Here is a 12,042-nt window from a genome sequence, read left to right on the forward strand (position 1 = left end):
GTCTTTAGGCGCCGCTGGGCTTTTTATCTTATTATTGTTTTCCTCTGTTCTGCAGCGATGATTGAGGTTGGCATGTTAGCGTTTGGGTTCCCATCCCGCATCACATCTCACAGCAACACCACATTGTGTTGGTCAAACCGATGTCTTCCACTTATCATGATTCTGAGGGTGGCGTTTTATTTTGTTTTCATCCCACGTTGCACCGAAGCTTCTCGTATTCCAAGAAATGACTTTTTGATACTTTCTGAGGGAGTAGATATCGTAGCCAGTCTGTTTCTGATGAACTCCATGAATAGCTTTCATACGCTTTTATACGTGTGTTGCTTATTTTTCTGTTTTTAGCTCCCTCTCGTCTCGCCGCGCTTTGCAGACTATGCTGGCGTGACTTCAAAATGCCTTTAAATATTTATACTGGGAAATTAATATTAGCAGGGTGTGTTCAATAACAGTCTGACAAGTGGGATTTTCCCTAAAAGACTTTTTTCTCAATTTCATTATAATTGCGGCAATACTTGAAACGACCGCTAGGGGTGCTCAACTTAGGAAACTCCCCATCCCCCCAAAAACATAGAAATGAATTAAGTTTTTTTACAGGGGCCCTTAGTTCATGACAGTGGACAGTTTGATTAATCAACAACCAATAGGTTATCAAAATAATTACATTGTTTGTGTAAGGTTTGTCCGATTTATAGGCAAAATCTGGGAAATTGAATCTATCAACTTAATCGTAAAAAAAAGCATGTTTGAAAAAAAGAGACCACTATGTTTATAGTACATTACATTAGAAATCAGTTTTTTAAATTATTTTAGCTCCTACACACACCTCTTAAGTCATATTGAGACTTTGGAACAATGGTGGAAAAACTACAGCCCTGGGCAACTTACAGGCCCGTCAGGCTTATTAATATGGCCCGCTGAACAAAATGGAGGAAAACAAGTACTACAAAGAAGAAAAAATGATTCTCTGGTGCCATTCTTGTTCCCAGTGTACCTCTTCCTTAGACATATTTTTTTAACATAAAACATTAGATGTGTTTTTTACTCTAGGCAAATTTGCGGCCCACTATTCAAAAAGATTTTCTATAGAATAAAAAAAAAGAGCTGTATGTGTTAAGGAAGAGATAGAATGTTCTCACTGGTTGCATAATTTTATAGTATCACTTGAACATGCTGCAAACTTATTAAATCAGTATAGTGGCAGTATTACAAACCTATTTACAGTTAATTTATGTTGCTTTTCCCTCAACCACATAATGGCGTACAATGATATAATAAACAAAATTGTGAGGGATACAAAGCTAAAACACGTCGAATCTGAAACCGCATCGCAAATGAATTTCTGTTGCGACAACTTTTAAAGTGCGAAGAGGTCAATCTCAAAAATGAATATGCTAATATATTTACATACAAGTATCTGAGTGTTGTTTGAAAATTAATCGAAAATAAATGTTTAGAACAATATTTCAGCTATTCTTGTAATAAAACCGGCTATATGAAATACCTAAACATAGGGCTAAACAATTTTCTTTTTATGGTTACATGTTCAAATATGGATTTGGAATAGCTCCAATTATATAATTGAAGCACGTCATCAGAGCTGACATCAACTGCCTGCAAGTTTGTCCTGATTTGTTTTGGGCCCAAATTTAGAAATTTCCTAAATAAATTATAAAAATGAACACAAAAATTCATTTGATCTCAAATGGGGGTGCTGTGCATGATATTTTTACATGGATTAAAACAAATTCATCAATACATTTTTTTACTTGCTTGCCTTCTGTCTACACTGCAAAAAATTGGCTCATTTTATAGTTCTTGTAATTTTTACACATTTCTAAAATTATGAAAAAAATATTTAAACATTTATGTGTTTTACTATTTCTTTTAAATAATATAAACAATATGTTTAATTGCCATACTATGTGCAATGGCAGATATTTTTTTCTCTTTTCAGCATTTTTTGGGGTAAAATACGAAAAATATAAAATAAAATAATATATAATGTAACAGTCTAGAATAATATAAATATTTGGTGAAAATAAAAACTAAATTTGACAAAATGCTAAACTATGCGATATGGCAGATGATCTCCCATTTTTTACGAACATATGAAAAATTATATTTTTTTTAGTAAAGTAAGAAAATAATAAATACATTTAAATGTTTAAAATTATAAATACAGTACAAATACAAATCAATATAAATATATAATAATATAGAAATAAAATCAATTAAATACTATTCTAAATAGCAAATATTTCTTCTTTTTCATATTTTCTAAAAATAATTTGATGAATTCGGAAATGTAAAATATGTAATTAAAAAAACATTTAAAACAAGGTATACAGTAACAATGTAAGTACAACTGTATAAATAGAAAGATTAATCTAGAAGGTAAAACACGGGAAATAGTTCTTCCCTTTTTATTTTTATTTTATTATAATTAGAAAACGGTGCCTTTTTTAGTTATTTTAGTCAAGTTAAAAAATATAAATGAACCGAATATTTAGAATAAGATACACAGTAACACTATGAAACAAAATATGTAGTGATATTGTTATGAAAAAAGGAAAATCAGGAAAAATATTTGGCATCTTCATATATTTTTAAAGTTAAAATATCATAAAACGCGTGAACGAGTGAATGAATGACGAGAAGCCTTTATTGTCAATATACAATAAATAGTGCAATGAAATTGGAGGCCTTCTGTTATAAGATAGATAGATAGATAGATAGATATAGAGAGAGATAGAGAGAGAGAGAGAGAGAGAGAGAGAGAGAGAGAGAGAGAGATAGATAGATAGATAGATAGATAGATAGATAGATAGATAGATAGATACTTTATTCATCCCCGTAGGGAAATTCACACTTCCGGCAGTACCCTTGTGTTGAAAAATAAAATAATAAAATAAAAGACATAGAATACAAAAATACCCAATATGACGTGTTGATATAGAGTATTTAATTATATTCAGTAGAAAAATAATATGTTATTTTTTTCAATATACAACGTAAAACATCATCACGTAAATAGGTGAGAGTTATTTTCGAGTGTTAGAAAATGCAATGGAGATGCTCTCGTACATTGCGGCCTTCAAGTCACCCAGTCCAGCCTGCTCCTCTCCCTCTTCCCTTCCTTGAATTTGATCGCTCTTGCTATAGGGTTGTCCCGTCCGTTTCCGTCTATGTGTATGCGTGTGCGGTGTTGCAGTTTTCCGGTACAGATGCACTGATGCCTGGTATTCGATGCTTTATCTCCACTAGCTCCAGTGTAGGTTGGAGGGGCTTAAAGATGATCGCAGGAGGACCTTCAGCTCTCGAGTAACTATCCCCACCCGCCCCGCTGCCCTTTGCCTCACCCCGAGGAACGCGCAAAAAACAAACTCTCTCCCTTGCTCTCTTCTTTCTTTTCTTTTTGTTCCCTCTGCACCCGCCTTCCTCCTTCGTTCCCATCCTGTCGTTTTTTTTTTTGGTTTCCCCATCCGTGCAAAAATCTGAATGTCTTTGTCGGCTTTGTCCATCCGTCTCGGCGGTTAACGTGAGTCTGCTTTCACTAGCTATGTCTGGTGTGTTGGATGTCTGTCAAGTAGCTGTAGTATTTTGTTTTTTCTGGGATTTGTAGTTTAGCCAAAGTCTGTGCCACCTCGTTCCTCGTTTCCTGATTTGTTGATGGGGACGGGCCTGTCTGTGACCTTTCATTGCTCATCTCGACCACGCTCACCTTGGCAGTTTGAAGGCAGTGAGGGAGGGGGCATTTTTAGTCCAGGGAAGTTTTGCATTAGGAAAAACACAAGTTGGCTTGTATTGCAAAAATGAATATCAATATTTCCAAAGCAAATATGTTAAAAAAATGTCAATAATAATTCATGCATTTATACAGTGAACTTTTATCTATCTATCAGGTTACGTTCCACCAAGAACCCGTTGTAGGGAAAATCCCTAAGAGAAAAAAACCTTCTTTTTACAGTTATTATACCCTTAAATACTTTATCACACACTGAATTCCCCGAACAAAACTGTTTTACAGGTTCAATCATTCGTTTATTTTTATTTACAAATAACTAGTGCACTGTCAACTAATAATTACTGGGTGTGCACCAATAATACCCAATCAGAATGCAGAACACAATGCACAATGCAAATAAAGTGAAAAGTAAACCGCTTTATAACTACTGATTACTGTATAGTATTCCCATTTGTATTTTTCATTATTTTATGTCCTTTCGTTATTCACTTCTATAACCACAATTTAGTCTTACAGTTACACAAATCCGGGATATTTTTTTGCCGCAAAGCACTGTGGGTTTTGTAGTTCAGAGGCCGATGATCTATGCAAACTCCGGCTTAGTTGCTAAAAAGACTCAAGTATACTGTATTGGTGGATTTCTCCAGGGTATTTCTGTTTTATTATTGTTGCCACAGCAAAGATGTCAGTCATTCTCATCCATTTAAAGTGGATGCCACTATTTTATCTATCTATATATAGTCTAAGTCAGGGGTCGGGAACCCATGGCTCGCGAGCCATATATGGCTCTTTCTATGAGTATCTGTGGCTCAGAGACAAATTTGATTGCATGCAAAATTTCTCCATCTTGTTCAAAACTTGATATGTCTATCCTATTCAGGTACACGCAAAGCCAAACCAAAGCTAAATAACATGGTATTACTTCGCCGTATATAGAGGGCACGCTTTTCACTACAATTTACAGTCGAGGTGTCACACAAAAAAGGGGGGAAAAAAACTCGTTTTGGCTGTACAGCGCTAAAGAATCCTTTAAATAAATGTTCACTATATAATCTGTGTTCAGTGTTCAGATACCTTATGATGAATCCACAGAACTGTAAATACGCCAAGACACCGGAAAAGAACTCAGTCATTTGATTGGGTGAGTGGGAGGGATGGGTGGAGCTATGCAAAAAGTGCAAGCACTCCCTCCCATCTCTCGCCTTACGCCGTCTGCGCCAAAAGTGAGCTCATCAGGCTCCCTGTTTGGAGAATGTAGTGACGTTTTTACACAATAACTGCTTGCATCTGGTTTTGAAACCAATATGTATGAAAAAAAGGGTCAAAAGGAGTTTAACCGATCTTGAGTAATTGCAAGAAAGAGACAAGTTTAAAGTGGTATGTTTGTTGATTTTGGGACAGGGGCTCTGGCATTATTCTCTTTTCATAATTTTTATCAAATCATCAAAAATAAATGTGCCGAAGACTAAGTTTTTGTCTGGGGCGCGTGTTTAGCAATTTAGTAAATTTGTCTCATAATATATGGTGTGGCTCTTTCCCAAAATAAAATTAATATTTTTTGCTTTTATGGCTCTTTGAGTCAAAAAGGTTCCCGACCCCTGGTGTAAGTCAATGCTTCTGATAAGCCTCATACAAGCAGAACTTGTAAACAGATGGGAATAAGCTATGGAACAAACAAACAGGGTCCTTGGTTGATTTTTGGGAGTGACACCAATAAAATCAGTCTTTATTTAATGTCAAAAGTTAAATGCGGAAATTATGTCTAGTAGCCCGTTGGTGTTCCCATTTTGGGGGGGAATGTAAGAGAACAGGAAGGCACAGAGCATTTGTACTTTTTATGGAAATCGATTTTGAGTAAGTTGAAACTATTTTCGTTGGCGAAATAAACCAATCCATGTACATACAAATGAGTTGCTTTTACTGGGATTAACCAAAGATTCAAACAGTAATTTTCCGGATATCACATGTATTGAAAACTGTTATGTGCTCTACCATAAAGCCCATTACGCTGTCAAATTATCATCAAATAAAATGGGGATGAATGTTCACAAAATAAGGCGTCATTTCGCCTGAATAACTATTTTCAACTTTTCGGTTCTCAAAAGGGACTTCTGCACAAGGTACAAGTGTTTTACTGTTCTACTACATTACCCAAAAACGACATATGAAGTCTTTTGAGTAACATTTGCTGGGGACATTTTTCTAATTCTTAGTTTAAATTGCCTTTCAAGATTTATGTTTTTGGTGTTGGACTTTATCAAATAAAAATTCCCCCCCCAAAATGCGGCTTGTACTCCAGTGCGACTTATATTCCAGTGCGAGTTATATGTTTTTTCCTTCTTAATTATGCATATTTTGGCTTGTGCCATTTATAATCCAGAGCGATCATAATCCGAACAATACAGTATTCATTTTCGTATTGAGCCCTGTTAATATATTCGAAAACCTTTGCAATTAAAGTATCCCTGCCATCATTGCTAACTTTACTTAGTTTCTTCCTACTTTCCTACTTATATATGCAAAAAAAAAAAAAACATCAGGGACCCCTCCCCACTGTTATAGAGCAAAACTTTACAGCCCGGAACATAACACATTTCAATATCATAAACTTAATGTCACCACATGTCACCGCCTTTGTTCTCATAGTCGTCCAAGTGCAATATATTGGTTGTATTGTCACGTTTTATGAAGGCATTTCTCATTTATCAACGAGAATCCGATGATGAAGATATCGATGTTGATGATAGAGATGCAGCAGTGTCAGATGAGAGCAAAGTGTATCGTGACTCAAGTGTGTCGAAATAGCACCGCTGTTTATCTCCAACTTCCATTGCTCTCCCTCTCTTTTTTTCTCTCCCTCCATCTCTCTCTTTCCTTGTGCCCCCCACCCCCCATTACTCCTCGTTCCCCCCCCCCCCAATCTCTAGGTGCAGTCGCGATGCAGCAGCAAAGAGAATATCCTCAGATCAAGTGAGTGGCAATGTTCCCACTTCAGAGTGGCCGTCACTCTTTTGTGTGATGTTGAGTTTTATTAGTATGCACTCATCCGCTGCCACGTATGTATCTTTGTATGTCATAAACCTTTGAGGGGAATGCGTTAAATTTTTAGATAAATCTTTGGGAATTTTATTTCTGCAGGCGTGCTAGTTTTAGGATTTTTGGTTTTGTTTCCCACCAGTAAATAGATACATACATGATTAAATAAATAAATAGATAATATCATACAAACAAATAAATACACCTCAAAATAAGTGGATTTTTTTCACTTTATAGAAAATAGTTAAGTCGTGTTTATTTGTATAGCCCTTAATCAGAAAGAGTCTCTAAAGGGCTGCACAGACCACAGATTATTGCAAACCATAGACTCTTATGACAACATCCCCTGATCTAAAACCTACATGAGGGCAAATAACACACAGATATTGTCAACATAAAATATAGGTTATTCATATGCTATAGAATAGAAGTGTGTTTTAAGTTTAGATTTAAAATTTTCCACTGAGGTTGCAGATCGAATCTCCAGGCGAAGAGCATTCCACAGCACCGGGGCCCGAATGGAGAACGCCTTCGAACCTGCAGATCTCTTCTTGGCTCTTGGGGTCACTAATAGAGCAGCATTTTCAGAGCGAAGGCTCCGAGTAGTAACATAGGGGGAAATTAAATCTGAAAGATATGAGGGAGCAAGTCCATGCATGATTTTGTTCACTAGCAACAGAACCTTAAAATGACATCTTAAGCTAACAGGGAGCCAATGCAGGTTAGCTAAAATCTAAGTTAAAAGCCTCGCTTCAGCATTTGGTACCAGCTGAAGGCTCTTGATTTTGGACTTCAGGAGACCGGAGAGGGAGAGTAGTGCATTACAGTAATCAAGACGGAGGTAACAAACGCATGAATTATAATCTCTGTCTCGGACTGAGACGGCATAGGGGGAATTTTAGCAATGTTGCGAAGATGGAAAAAAGCTTTTCTAGTAATATTCTTAACGTGTGTTTGAAAGGACAGATCAGGGTCAAATATGACACCTAAATTTTTGACTGAGTCACTCTGGGTGATATTACATTTGTCAATGTTCAGAGCAGTTTTTGAGAACAAGTCACGGCATTTAGGTGGACCAATAACTAACATTTCGGTCTTTTCAGAGTTAAGGCGCAAGAAGTTGAGTGACATCCATTCTTTTATCTCAGTGAGGCAGGCCTTCAAATTTCCACAGTTTAGTGTGGCAGATTGCTCCATCGGAAGATATAGTTGAGTGTCATCTGCGTAGGTGATATTATACTTGCGAATAATATCACCTAATGGAAGCATGTAAATGCTGAAAAAAAGGGGGCCAAGTACTGAACCCTGCGGAACACCACAGGTAACACTAAAGGGCTCAGATGTCATTTCACCATATTTAACACAGTGCGTCCTACCTGAACCATAAGAGAACGGTTCCTGAGAGACCAATCCAGTTTTCCAACCGTTCGAATAAGATATTATGGTCCACAGTGTCAAAGGCAGCACTAAGGTCTTTGACACTGCAGCCACGTAAGGCGCTACCCTGCTTATTGGGGGCATTAGGGGTTCAGTGTCTTACCCAAGGACACTTCGACATGTAACACGGAGAAGCCGGGATTCGAACTGAGATTTCTTGATCCCAAGACGAGCGCTCTACCTCCTGAGCTACTGCCGCCCAATTCTAATTTTAGTTTTCTTAACAAGGGAACAGATAAATGGGAATTTTTGGGTCCCTTTGTAGAATCTCAAAAACAGTAATAATACACAGATTGTAGTCATATGACAAGCATACTTAATTGGCTTAGATACAAAACACTTTGCCTGATGCAATAAATTGATGCATGAATTGTTATAAAATGAATCTTGCAATTATACAGTCAACAGATGGTAATAAAATGACAATATAGCCTGCATGTAAAATTGTTGTTCAGGGAGATAAAAATAATGTAACATATCAAGAGAGTCAATGGAAATGCTATTAAACCCATTCATTTTTCACATGATAGACAGTCGAGGTGCCAGATGTATTTCTTGGGAAAATCCTAGCCTGGTGGTTAGTCTGGTCAGGAGCAGGCAAACTGTAGAGATTAAATCACCAGAGTAACTGAGCCAGGTCCGATGTAACCTGTTACCTTTATAGCAACATTTATAAAGAATTTTAAAATGTCAGTTTAAAAATAGATTAATGAATGATTTTTTTCTTTATATTGTCAAATGCAAAATTTGCAAGGACAGTTTCTTTTTTTATAAAAAAAATTGTATTAAAAAATAATTTTAAAGCACTACTGTATTTCTGAATAGTGTTTATTGACAATAATAAACAAATACATTTTTAAATATCACAGTTAATGCCCCAATGTGTAATATCTGATCACTAGATGGCACTGTCTGGTACGAGCGAGGGCCAGTGATACACTGCGCAGCGTGGCAGCATTCTGCCAGACAAACATGGCGGGGACGTAAGTTGGGATTCCACAGTGTAAAGGAAATAAACAGTTTTCGACCTATGATTTTTTTGGGGGATAATTAACATTGGCATGATAGTTAATGTATTTTTTCCTAGTATTCATGTTTTTTTACTGGATGAAGGGGGTTTTTTTACCACTAGGAGGCACTATATATTACACACTGTCTCTACACACTGTCTCTGAAAAAAAAAAATTCTTGTAGAAATGATTAGAATTAAGAAAGAGAGTTCCTTCGACAAAGATTCGAGATTGGGGATTTATTTTATTCACAGAGTAAAAATGGTCATTTCTAAGGCCAGTTTCTTAAAAAAGAGATTAAAAAAAAAACTGCAATTTTAACAATAACAGTAGGAAGAAAATAAGGTCATTTCTTTCTTTTTATTTTGTTTTCATAGTTAGTTTGTAGCCTGGTCATTCTAGCAGGGGTATTACCTCATGTCCCTTACCTCGGTCCCTTCTCAAAGTTTCCTAATTTTTCCTCATGTAGGTTTTAGATCAGGGGATGGTGTATTAATGGTCTGCAGTACTCAATAGTATGTGGTTTGTGCAGCCCTTTGAGACTCCTTGTGATTTAGGGCCCGGTCACACAGCCGTTTGCGTCTGTATCGCGGGTAAAATTTTGCATTTTTTTTTTGCCCGTGGTTGCCCGCGATGGAAAATGCGCAAAATTGGCCAATCCGCTGTTCATTGGTGGTATGCCCGCAAAACAGACGCCGGCGACTGTTCCGCTTCCTCATCGCGTCATTTCCGCGTCATTTGATTTATATACGGTGTGCATTACTGTTCGATTACGTTCACAACAAAAAACAAAGACGGAATGGTTTAAGTTGTATTACATTCCCAACAAATGCAAGACGAAGTGGATTTCGTTATATGTTCGCCATTACATTCCCTAAAAGTGATATAAAAGTGAGATAAAACAAAGTAAAAGTGGTTGTAGTAGCGAGGGGATGCAAATCTCGGCAGGGATGCATTTCTCGGCATAACACCGGGCTGTAGAAATCATAACCGCTCAAGACACAGTCCCGTGAAGATCAAGATTTCAAGCTATGGCACCGAAGAAGCCAATATGTTATTATTGTAATAGTTTTTCATTTTTATATTATGATCTTGTTATGAAATGAAAATAAATGTCAAGAAATAAAAATGGATTAAGACGAGGTCACTACGGTGACGGGGATCCATGTTCACCCCCTTGACGTCTCGAGTACAACTGACGTGTGCTCGGCAAATCGCGCTGTATATACGCGGGGAAAGGCCTTTAACTGTCACACGCGTAACACGCTAATTTCACGTAATAACACCGCGATACAGGCGCAGAACATGCTATGACCATGCTCCACCCACGATTACCCACTGAAATTTTGCGTCCTACCCACGTGTAACCACGCCATGGCCGCGGCCATAGCACGTCGTTCTGCGTCAATTCCGCGTCATTACCTCGTGTGCCGCCCGCGGTTAACACGTGGTCTAAAGTTTTGAGCAGCGCAAAACTTTTTCGCGCGGCCAACCGCGTGTGAATTTCCGACCGCGAGTAAAGCACTGCTGTATCTCGTATATATGGCGGTCTCAAAGCGTCCAACAGCGTCTGCTTCACGAGCAGAAATTTCTGGCCGTGATTCAGCCTCGATACAGACGCAAACGGCTGTGTGACCGGGCCCTGAGGAGTCACAAATAAACACGACTTGACTGAGGTTTTGGGGTTTTTCCTTGCCCTCATTTAGGTTTTAGATCACGGGATGGTGTTTTAATAATCTGTACTCTACAATAGTCTACAATAATTTGTGGTTTGTGCAGCCTTTTGGGACTCCTTGTGATTAAGGGCTATACAAATAAACAGGACTTGATTTGACTTGGATTGATTCTCTGTAGAGTTTTATATATATATATATATATATATATATATATATATATATATATATATATATGTATGTATATATACTACTCACACGGCTTTTACTTCAGCGTGTGATGTGACAGGCAAGGCGTAATTCTGCGGGTTTGTTCCGCCACGTGGCTCTCGCCTATGCAATGTTCTTGCCAGGAGGTTGTTAAGCTTTGCTTGAGCATCGGAATGTGCTGCGGAAGCGTAAGTGTATGTTTAATGGCGAGAAATTGGGTCAAGGCGAATCAAAGCGATGCGCTGTAAGGCAGCGAAGGGAGAAAGAGCGAGCAAGGTGGAGAGAACCAGAAGAAAGAGCAGATTACACGTTAGTTCCGCCTTCTTTCTTCTTGCTTTTAACTCTTGCGATCATTAGAAGGGTTATTATTAGACAAACATGGATGCTCTCGAGAACCTTCAACGCTGTCAACACAGAAAATCAGCGGGACTCGAAAACATGAGGTCATTCATCGCTTCAGGGATGCACGAGAACTTTTTTTTTTCATACCGATAACTGATAAAATCCTGCCTCTAGAGACCGACACTGATAACCGATCACAACAACCTTTACACATCCTGAGCCGAAGACTGATTATGGCCAAGCTCTCCGATACCTTGAGCGCATTATGAAATGCTAGAGGGAAAGCACGTTCAAGTTGTGTTACTCCGTACTACTTTAGACTATGTAAACATCATAAAGATTAACATATGTGTTTCAAATATTTCTCAGATATAGTGTCAGCCGATTAAATATTTTCCATGGGGTTGGGCACAAATACCATCAAGGGATTAGGAAACAAGCACAGGCAGGACATAAGCAATGATCTGACAGCTTCTGCTGTTGGCACGGTCATTATATGCAAACTGTTAATTGTTAAGTGTCGGGTGTGGGTTATTCGAGGAAGTTGTGGGCATCCTCTTGTCCGCTGGTGCCCTCCTGTGGCATGCTA

The 12,042-nt window shown here is 37.8% G+C and overlaps 1 protein-coding gene across 9 annotated transcripts in view; it reads left to right on the forward strand.

Annotated features, from left to right (window-relative positions):
* The window catches only part of gphnb (gephyrin b), a 124,852-nt gene that overhangs the window by 96,855 nt on the left and 15,955 nt on the right, over positions 1-12,042 (forward strand). For 5 of the 9 annotated variants that reach the window (XM_088324409.1, XM_088324410.1, XM_088324413.1 and 2 more), the window contains 2 exons: positions 3,265-3,321; positions 6,673-6,715. In XM_088324409.1, the coding sequence (XP_088180535.1) occupies positions 3,265-3,321; positions 6,673-6,715 (100 nt within the window). The remainder of the gene's footprint in view (positions 1-3,264; positions 3,322-6,672; positions 6,716-12,042) is intronic. The other 4 variants (XM_088324412.1, XM_088324415.1, XM_088324416.1 and 1 more) reach the window with 1 other exon arrangement.

This window comes from Urocampus carinirostris, chromosome 20 (genome assembly GCF_059441175.1).
Source record: "Urocampus carinirostris isolate Australia breed hairy pipefish chromosome 20, RoL_Ucar_1.0, whole genome shotgun sequence".
NCBI classification, from domain to species: domain Eukaryota; kingdom Metazoa; phylum Chordata; class Actinopteri; order Syngnathiformes; family Syngnathidae; genus Urocampus; species Urocampus carinirostris.